This window comes from Clavelina lepadiformis, chromosome 3 (assembly GCF_947623445.1).
Source record: "Clavelina lepadiformis chromosome 3, kaClaLepa1.1, whole genome shotgun sequence".
Taxonomy (NCBI): domain Eukaryota; kingdom Metazoa; phylum Chordata; class Ascidiacea; order Aplousobranchia; family Clavelinidae; genus Clavelina; species Clavelina lepadiformis.
Genome location: NC_135242.1, coordinates 18,300,180 through 18,311,269, shown reverse-complemented (window position 1 = coordinate 18,311,269; position 11,090 = coordinate 18,300,180). Strand labels below are relative to the sequence as shown.

General features: G+C 36.6%; 1 protein-coding gene across 1 annotated transcript; it reads right to left on the bottom strand.

Annotated features, from left to right (window-relative positions):
• Positions 1–5,394, bottom strand: LOC143450211 (FAS-associated factor 2-like). Its single transcript, XM_076950660.1, has 10 exons — positions 5,212–5,394; positions 3,642–3,794; positions 2,889–3,079; positions 2,697–2,817; positions 2,402–2,594; positions 2,171–2,277; positions 1,923–2,075; positions 1,608–1,731; positions 1,410–1,519; positions 1–955 (listed from the first exon to the last, which is right to left on the bottom strand). Exons 1-10 carry the CDS (start codon positions 5,284–5,286, stop codon positions 704–706), a joined length of 1,479 nt encoding a protein of 492 aa, XP_076806775.1. The 5' UTR covers positions 5,287–5,394; the 3' UTR covers positions 1–703.
• Between the last annotated feature and the right edge of the window lie 5,696 nt (positions 5,395–11,090).

Here is an 11,090-nt window from a genome sequence, read left to right as displayed (position 1 = left end):
CGTGATCACGGGACTTTGTTGAAACATTTCCTTGCTTTCAACACCAGCACAATGATATAAACATGCACAACATATTACCTAATTACGCACTCTCAATTCACGTTATGTCAATTAGTAATGCTGTGGTGGGCTACCTTTCAACTTGTTCATGAAAATTAAACATAAAAACAATACAACAAGCGATACTTTCTCTGTACTAGCCAAACTACCATTGCAATGGCCGGCGACAGGATATTAAAATGAAAACCTTAATGTAAATTTCCGAGTATAAGGTGTTGGCAAAATAAAGATTGCCATGATTTGTTTTTCTTCACGTTTTATGGAATTGAGATCGGTTTAAAGTGGTCTAATGAGTGTTAATTGTTCGAAACGTTGATAAAAAGTAAGAGCAGCGAATGCTAAACTACTTCTAAGCATTTTATACCATAAAAACAAATGATAGGCCGATAAAAGCGATTTCCTTTCAAACGGCAAGTAAAAAAGCGACGCACGCTATCAATATCTTTACCATATATAAGTATTGCGTCACTTATAACATGACAATAAATTGACATTATAAACAAGGGATGTTGCGGCCACCAGTAACAGATAATACTCAACAACACTTAACTGAGCAGCACTTAAAATTGACCTACATACCTAAATCACAAATCACAATGACACCAAGAGTAATTCATTCAATAACGTAGGTAGCATCGCTACGTCATCGGCTGTCGTCGTGATCGCTTTCACTGTCGGACTCATCGGTGCTGTCGTCTTCGTCGTCGTGTATTGCTTGAACGAACAAAGTATCGCTACGATTCAAGCCAACGTCTTTTAGAATTACATTTTTTGAATTATCTTCTTCATCGAAGGAATCTGTGCAACATCCAGATAAAGGACGTCGCGGAAAATTACTGAAGATTTGAAACCGTCTTGGGGCATTATCTTGAGCATAAACATAATCATGAAGAACCTAGAATAGTTGTGGAATCAAAGAAATAAAGACATGTTAGTTTAATTCATTGCTCACGTAGTATTTTAGTATTTTATGTTGTTTTATCATTATTCAAGGATGATATTAATATGAGTGTTGATTTTTGCATTTGTTGTAATAACTTTGTTTGCAATAATAAGTTGACTGAACCCATACCCGTTAACAAAAGCAGAGCTTGAATAGTAATTAGTTACTCAAAGCAACTTCCCCAAAAATTAATGACAATATCATTTGAAACAAAGCCATACAATACGTTTAGCAATATCAAAAGCAAAGTAAAAATGACAGCTAACAAACGGCTAATTTTAATTTTTATTCTAGCTATCTGTTGATTTCATCTCCAACGTTTCCATCAGCCTTGGAAGGGTTTGGCTATGTACTTTGTTTTTACAAGACGATGATAGAAATAAATGGACTACTCATTACTTCTCACCTTTACAGTGTCAATAGATAAAAACCTCCTTGTTAAACGGCATCCATTTGGAAGTTTAATTACAAACGTCATCACGTCTTCTGCGGTTGCTTCAGGCTCAGTCGGTAACTCTGTGAGTAAAATGCATTCAAAAATTAGTTCAAAAAAGCTTATTAATATATATATATTGTTTAATATCGTATTTTCATGTCTAATCACCATCTCTACAACGAGCTCTCTTTTGAAGACATAACTCTTTTGCGTGCTCTTTTTCCTTCTTAATTTGTTCTTTGCTTTCCTTAATCTTCTGAGCTTCCTCTTCTTCTCTTCTTTTCTTATCCATCTAAAATTTGTTACAAACTTAACTAAAACTTAAGTTTACAAATGGATTGCATTTAGTTCCAAAAACAAAAAAACTGCATGTAAACATTACAAAACAACCAGTAACTTTACATAATTACAATTAACTATCTGGATTTAAACCTTGGTAGATTATATTTATCATTATAAATGATTGTTTAATTGTAAACAAACCTTTTCTTTGTCTTTCTGCAAAGAAATCTCGTACGCCTCATCCTGTTCCTGTCGTATAATCTGATTTTGACTTCGTGCCTCTTTGTCCGCTCTCGCTGCTACAAGTACTGGCTCATAGACTTCCACCACTTCACTCAGTCGTCCAATTAATTCCTGTAATTGCAACAGCAGAAAGTCCCGGTTATAATTTTCTACGTTGATATAAAAATATGATAAAATTGTTTTAGTTAATTAAATTGACTCAAAACCTCTGATGTTATTTTCCCTTGCAATCGACCAACAACAGTCATACGATTTTGACATAGACACACCAGTGCCAGCAATGGATAGGTGTCATTTCTTAGGGTTTTCGAAACTAGGTAAACAATCACAATGGGATTTAAAATTTGACAACATTATATTGATGAGTGATGACTCAAATACTACCTATTCCAAATACTGCGGGCAAGCAACAGCAGCTCAAAACACTTGTGACTTACCACGATATCCTTCAGGTTTATCAACTGAGCAAGCCCAGAAAAGCATGTTACGATTGATATATTGTATGGACTCGGGATGGCAAAGAGTTCCATGACAAAATGGCTGAGAGTCTTTGTGGTCAAAATCATGCAAATATACAAGCAAAAAGCGAAGCTGGGCCTTAGCTTCTGCCTGGGCATTTCCATATGTTCCCTAGATATCATCAAAAAGTTAGAAACTAAATTAAAAAACTGTTACCCTATTTTGATCTTGTACAAGTTGAAAAAAAAACTTGAAAGGACGATTTCTGCTAACTTGAAAAAAGTCTGGGTGATCTGGGAATTTTCTTTCAAACTCAGTGATAAACGCCTGAACATCACCCAGAGGATTTGTGATTCTTTCACGTGGATCAGGAAAAAACAAACGATAGACAAACCTAACATGAAAATAGCAAGTTAGTAGAATATGAATTTAAACAATGCACCATTCCGAGCAAGTAATACTCACTTCAAGATATTAAAAACTTGATTAAAAGTATATTTAATGGGAGACATTAGAAGGAAGAATCCCCAGCCAAGTAATCCTTGTGGAGGTTGAGGACGTCTTCCTCCAACATAGATCATTTGACGTGGTATCACATTTTGGTGATGAAGAAGAGAATATGGGGGAGTAGGAGCACGCCGGACACCAATGTTAACCTAAATGAAACAACCATGAGTTTTCATTGTGGTCATTGAAAAATTAGGAAATTTTTGTCTTAAAGTAAGCATGCAAAAACTTCTGAAGCTAGGTTGACAAATTGTATGACATAACCAACCACCAAACCAAGTATATGACCTGATCCGGGACCATAACCATCTAAAAATTATTGAACAACTCATCACATAGCACTACAAAAGTCTAGAACAGGGATGTCCAACCTGCGGCCCGCGGGCCACAGTGCGGCCAACCTGAAATTTTTGTGCGGCCCGCTAGTCATTTTCACTCCGAATACTTTGACAACTGATATTGTTAAAGTAGTTAATTTCATCAATTTTTCTTGAAAATAAATAGTTTCTGCGGCCCATTGAATTATTTCAAGTGACAATGCGGCCCACTATAATAAAAGGTTGGACATCCCTGGTCTAGAACATTTAACTTCTTAAAACAGTTACAAATCATTGTTTCAAATGGCCTGGTCTCCCAAAGCTTAGATTCAAGTTCTAAAATGAATATTGATTAAACATGACTATAAAAAAGTGTTTAATCAATATGTATTACGTTTGAAGGTCCTGGTGCAGATGGCGGTTGTGATTGTATAGAAGGTTGGGGCACTGGATCTACGAATGTTGATTGAACTGCCATTTCTATGTTCCAGTCATGCTGACGAAGAATTGTCTTGCAACGCTCTAAGTCATCTATTTGAGTAATGTCCTATAAAATATATGAGGTTAGAAAAAAATAGATAATAAACACATCTATTTACGAATTCTAACATAATTCTAATCCACTGATCCTGAGTGTAATGGAAAGCGTAATTTAACAGAATGTAATTGACAGAAAATGAGTTTTTGTTAGATTAGAAAATTAGGCGAGATAATACACTAAATGACAAGATTGTTAGCTAAAAAAAGTAACAAAAGACAAAAGTGTATGAAATAATTAAGCCGATTGATATATACATCACAACAATTTTGTTACATACTTAGGAAAGGTTCTCAGTTAACTTTATATTACCGATACTGTATCAAACAAAGTAGGAAAGTTACAGTAAAATGGACCCGTAACATTGTTATGATTTCGTTATCGCATCTGATAACCGATGACATCACTATGCTGGTCTCGATTTCATTACACAATGTGCCAAATTATCTGAAGTGAAAGTTTGCAAGGTGTGGATAAATCAGTCATTTCTTTCAAAGTATTGTGCAGCAATATTCCCACTTATTGTTCAAAAAGCGCTCTATATGCACCTCGAATACAGCAAAACCTTACCTTACGATGCTTCTAACTAACAAAAGTGAGCTGCAATCGTACATTTCATAGCTGTTATTTACAAATTATCTAAGAAATTATTCACAACAAAATTTACTTTGCAAACATTCCAGTCTGGCTACCTGTAGACTCAGCAATGGCATACACAATTGCAAGACTATAGTGGAAAGTGTGTTACATCACATACATGCACGAGATTTGACAACATCAAATATAAATTTTTTCATCCATTTAATCATCTGAGTATGTAACAAATAAACAATGAATTTAAGCAGCAGTAAATGGTTTCATGCCAAATTTGTTTCTGCAAATGATATCGTGTTGAAAGCTACATAATACGAACCCAAACCCGAATAGATTCGCCGAATATCGCCTTTATGGAAGATTTGGGCGAACACGAATACCAACAATGGCGAACCCGAATACAATATTACTTATAAATTTACTGACTTTTGTTAAAAATGATGATCTAGTTTCCCGACAATGCTAAACTAGAGTCAGCAGTACTTACAATGAAGGTCGTTTTACTAACGATTTTGCTTTTTCAATCGTTTTTTAAACACTATTTTTCGAAAGTAAGCGATTTGTTTATTGATTACATCATGTTACAAGCAAGACTTGACAACTTTTGGATGAAATTTTATTGTTTGGTTCCAATACGAATAGATTCGGGATTCGTTCGTGTTGACCTTCATGATATTCGGGTTCGCACGAACCCGAATAATCTTCCTCGTGGCACATCCTTATTGAAAACTGCCACACTTTGAAGTCTGGGTGCAAGGTAGCAGCAAAGTAAAACAGACTTGAAGGATAAATTCTACAGAATGAGAAAAAGAGAAATGCATATCATACTTACATGAAAATGAATTAACTTCGCTGTAAGTTCGTCAGACATCTTGTTATCGTTGGAAGCATTATGAGATTCAGTCATAGTAGATCAACTAGCTAGATTGTTGGAAAATGCTCAATAAGGATTTTAAACTATACGACTAGGCTAAATTAAATACTTATCAGATTATTCTCTGCAATAGAAATGAAACAGTTAAACTTTGCATAAAACATTAATTTGTTAATGCCACAACTTAATGAATGAGGAACCAACATATATTACTGCTTCTAGGTAAAAATGGGACAAAACGACTGAGTAGCAAACAGACCAGATACCAAGCAAAAACGTATGAATATTATTACATGATCAATAGGCAAACTTTTAAGGTACCTACCGAGTATCTACATAAGTTTTGAACTACAAATCGAAGATACCATGCTGCAATGAGGCTTATGAGTCTTATGACATTTACCAATAGAATTGTCAGGTTCCTTCATTTGCAGAGCTCAGCCTACTTAATGCAGAGCTAATCTTATCTGTTTTAACTTAACTTATGTTATGTTAACTTAATTTACCTGTTGAATTATCTGACTCTATTGTTACGTGCGGTTAGAATACTCCAACGGTCTAACCTCTTGTCAGCCAAAAGGTTTTAATATTACAACAGAAATATTTTACAAGAACAGGTTTTTATTGTAGGTGCTGTACACTTTCTCAATATTACGCATAATCAAGAACATAGTAATACCAGCTGCTTATAAGATGTCTATTGAGTTGCAATCACCATGACTAGCGTAGAAAGCTCATCTGCCTCTCTCTGTGTCTCTGTGTCTCTGTGTCTCTGTCTCTGTGTCTCTGTCTCTGTCTCTGCTTGCCGGTAAAAGTGCGAGCTTATAAAACGTGAAGCGATGGGAGTGAAAGTGTTCGATAAGAAAAACGCAGCATTTCAGAACATGTGCAGCGAGGAAAACAATGTGTTGACAATGGGAGTTACACGTAGTTGAAGTTGACACGTAGATAAATAATTATCAGTATAAAGTTTAAGAAGCGGGCATTTGCAATAAAGAATTCTTATCAGCACAGGTGCTGGAAACAACCTGGGAACGTACTAAAAGGAGTTTTCACACGAAGTTATTTAGAGTAGGTTTCCAAATATCAAACGACAGTTGAAGTGTTATCATAAAACAAGTTCATAAACTTCATTCAATAACTGGAAAAAACTTTTCCAAGAAATGATGTAATGGTATTAAAAATGCCACCCAGGCCTCTACATTTCTCCCCCGCTACGGAAGGAAAAAGTGAACAATTTAAATTTAATATACTGATGATAACAAACGTGAGCATGCACAAACAGCAGTCATGTAATGAAGTTATGGACAAATGACTGAAAAATTACAGATGATAAGACAACTACATGTTGGAGGGTAACTCCGAGAGCAACATGTTTTGCAAATACTGTTTGAATTGTTCGTATTGCAGATTTTCATTGGCAATACGGCACGCTAGTAAGTCATAAAACTGCTACAAGTGAGCCAAATTGATAGCAGATGTGGCTGCTATCATGGTATAGATTTTTCCTGGTGAAGGAAATTGTGGAACCAGCTGGAATGTTTCCTCCAGTCGCTGGAACCAAAATAGAAGATCTTCAGCCGAAGTGGTAGGTGGCGCAGGAAATGCAAGGACCGACACCAAAATGTTTTTTCCAAACGGCTGAAATTGTTTTTGTACCGAAAGAATCACCGTTCGTTGCCAATCAGCCAGATCAATGCGCCGGCGCATGAAGTAACTAGAGCCTTGTTGACCTGGTCTGATAAGCGGGAAGATTAAAAACGATATTAGCAAAAACAAAGATATGCAGCAAAGGGAAAGGAATTAAGCATGCAACTACGTATATAAGCAGAAGAGAAGAAAGAGATTTACCAAAAAGGAGGAAGGCGACGAAGTACAAAGGAAAACAGCAAGATGGTACATGCACAATACATTTACGGTACATAAAAACAAAGTGATACAAATAATGAAACTTAAATTGTGTGGGTGTCGGCGAAATCTTCACGAGAAGATGAAGCGGGTGACGCGTCATCAGAAGATCCAGAAGAAGACGGTTGGTCACGAGAACGTCGAGGCAAAGGCGACGGTTGAGTTTGCTGTGGATGTGCAACTGGTGCTTGATGTTGGTGTCGCCAAGCGCGAATTTGGGACACAGGGGATCTGGCATACTGCAAATGATGCGGAGATGATCGGATAAAACCGATAGTGTGGAAGAGAGCCCACATCATAGCAAGGAGTTGCAGGATGAATATAAGGGCTGAGAGGAATGGATTCGTAATCTGCGACAGTGCAAAGAGTAACGTTTGTTTCGCGTTTGCGCGAATGTGTCCGCGACGTAGGAGCCGTTTACCGTAGTTTCATCGGTCGTAGTAAGGCTTGTTAAGACATGTCGCATTTGCCCATTAAGAAGGTTGGCTTCAGACATAGAGCTGAGCAGCGATTGAAGATCAGTAAACGAGTCAAAGTCAGGGGGCTCGTTGAGAATTTTCTCGTAGTCAGGTGCATTGTAGTTGATGTGTATTTTCAGAGTTGGATCAATTGTAATTTGTAATTGAGCTGAGTGTAATTAATTACATTTTTCAAGTAATTGTAATTGTAATTGTAATTGAAGCATTTTTATTTTGTGTAATTGTAATTGTAATTTGATAAAATTTTTGCCTAATTACAATTTCAATTACATTGTTATTGAGACCTGACAAGCACAACATAAAATAATTAAGCATATTTACATAGGTGTGCTATGCGTGCCTCGTTAACTAGATAATTCAGCCATGCTAAACTGTTTCCCATACTTCAGCAACAACAGAAAACTTAGTAAACTACAATATAGTCTAAATCTTAATATTTCAAAAATGGATGATCAGCAAATAAACTCTTCCGAAACTTGTGCTGAACCCTTTCCTACGCCACTGTCAGAGTTTTTTAAATCTTTGACCAGTACTGAGGCTTGCTGCAACAATTGCAAAAAGAAATTCAAGTATTCAACCAAGGCTTCATCAAACTTGATCACGCATTTGAAGAGATGTTCTCCCAATCTTTATCCTAAATATAGAAACCTCAAAAGAAAACACCAGGAAAACACGAAGAAGACAAAGGTTGATCAGAGTCAACCACCTATTAAGTCATTTTTTTCAAACTTCTTCTTGCCAGCGATTTGCTTCATATGATGCCACTCAAAAAGCATTAACAAAAGCTCTACTCAAATCAATAGCTTGTGATCAGTTACCATTAAGTATTGTAGATAGTCAAACATTCAGAAATCTGTTGTTGACTGCTGAACCAAGATATGTAATACCAAGCCGCTCCACATTTAGAAATTCCCTTATACCAACGGTTATTCAGCAAATAGAAGAAGAGATGAGACGTGAAATTGCACGTTTGTCAAATGTTTACTTGACAATTGATCTCTGGACTAACCGCAACATGAAAAGTTTCTTGGGCATCACTATGCATTTTGTTGATGCAGAATGGAAGCTACGCAGCTTTGTCCTGGTAGTGGACTCATTTTTAGGACGGCATACAGCTGAAAATATTGCTGAGGCTTATGACAACGTAATAGAAAAGTTTAGACTTACAACAAAAGTAAAAAAGGTTGTGTCAGACAATGCTTCCTCCATGATAAAAGCATTTCAGGTTTCCCTTCCTGAGTTCACACTGCATAAAACTGGTGAAGAAATCAATGAGGACAATGAGAAACAGTTGAATCCTGATCCTGAACAAGAAATGTCCGAGGAGGGTGCTGATTTACATGCTCTTCTCACTTAGTTACCAGAAAGAGTAAGCTGTTTTGCTCATACACAACAACTTTGTATTAAGGATTGTCTGCAACATTCGGAGTTTGCTAAGTCTTACGTTGGGAAGAAGCTGGGAAAGGTGGCCAAAATTGTAAATTCAGTAAGAAAATCTGTAAATGCTACCTCTTATTTGCAACGTAAAAAAAATAACGTTAAGAGCACAGAATGTGACAAGATGGAATTCGCAGCTTGTTATGTTGCAAAGTGTCTTAAAGGATCACGAAGAAGTTAACGCGGCTCTCACCTTGATCCAGTCACGGGAAAAAATAACAAATCAAGATTATTTGGCATTGAGTGAGCTCGTGAGTGTGCTACTGCCTTTCAAGGAAGCAATGCAGCAAGTTGAAGGAGAAAATATTGTAACATCCTCTTGCATTTGTCCGGTAGTGCTTGGCTTACTGAAAGCAATGGAACTACTAAAAAACTCAAATCTCCACTATTGCCAGAAACTGGCAGCTAATCTTAAAGACTCTGTTTCTAAAAGGTTGTTGCCATATATAAATTTTCCGGACAACATAATTGCAACTCAATTGATCCACGATTTAAAAACAGCTGGATTGAAGATGACGTTGAAAAAGAAGAAGCAATACGTTTGCTAAAAACTCATGTGGCAAGTAGACTTGGCAAGGATGACGAAGAGAGTTGTAGCACAGAGGATGAAAACCCTGCAAAAAAGCCAAAGCTATTTAACTTTATGGCAGAAGGCTTAAAAAAGAAAAGACCGAGAAATTCAATAAGTGAAGTCGACAGCTATTTGGGGGTAGAAACCATGCATTTCGATGAAGACCCACTAATGTATTGGAAGAAGAAGTCAGAAGAACTTCCCACGCTTTCTACTTTAGCCAAGGATTATTTGGGACTAACAGCAACATCAGCCCCGTCAGAAAGAATATTTTCAATTGCGGGTAACTTTTATACGGCAAGAAGAAATTTACTGGGGCCAGAAACTTTTCGCACCCTAATGTTCATCAAATGCAATCCAACAGTTTTTGAGCAAGTGAAAATGTAAATGCGAACCAAACTTTTGTAATTTGTAGTTATCAGGAGCTTCTTTCCTTTTGCATTTATTTTAATTTTACACACCTTATCGCTGGCGCCTTACCGCTATCAGCTTTGTGTATTCGTTTGATTACATTTCATTGCCTGTCTTGTAGCCTATTCGTTGTTAGTCGTTGCCAGTCGCTCAAACTTTTGGTTGTTAACAGTCGCTTAAAAATTTTTTCTGTGTTTGTATTTTTCAGTACTCATGATTAGGAATAGTTGAAATATTCGAAAACGTTCGAGTTTTTTTTAATTAAAGGGTATTCTAGGTATCATGAATGAAACATGAATAGTTTGTGATTGTTGCTAATTACGTCGCTACGGTTTTCAAAGAGCACCTCTCTACCGAAGTTGAATTTATGATTAATCAATTACATGTTTAACAGTAATTATAATTGTAATTGTAATTGTAATTGTAATTTGATATTTTTAGCACGGAGTAATTGTAATTGTAATGTAATTGAAACATGTAAGGGAGTAATTGTAATTGTAATTGTAATTGTAATTGAACTGAAATAAAGTAATTGATCCAACTCCCGGACGACAAAAGTAAGTTGAGTTGATGCACCTGCCTATGCTCGTGCGATAAAGTATAGTTGTGATAAAGGACGGTGTTTCCCAGAACTCGGAAGACAAAACTTCTTGCTGGTCAATACGATTCAAGCAGATGTTATCCCGGTAAGACAATGTTGTCTGAAATGAGTTGGCCGTATTGACTGTGGCCGTTTTGATCGCGATATTTGGTGAGAGGACGTTGGCTAAATGCGTTTTTGTACGCAAGTGAAGGTAAGACGGTACCGTTGATAGAATGGCATGCTGCTCTTGACATAAAATCTCCAAGACTGAAACCCATGGTTTGATGTCCAAGAGTAGTAGTGAGTATCTCAGTAGGGAAGATCTTCCTAATTGCTTTGTAGAGTGTGCCAATCAGCTTCGTGAGCTGGCAATGTAGGAACTTGTTCTCTTCGTTGAAAGTAGTGAGAACTTCGAAAATAAGATCGTTCTGTTGTGTGTCAAAGGTTG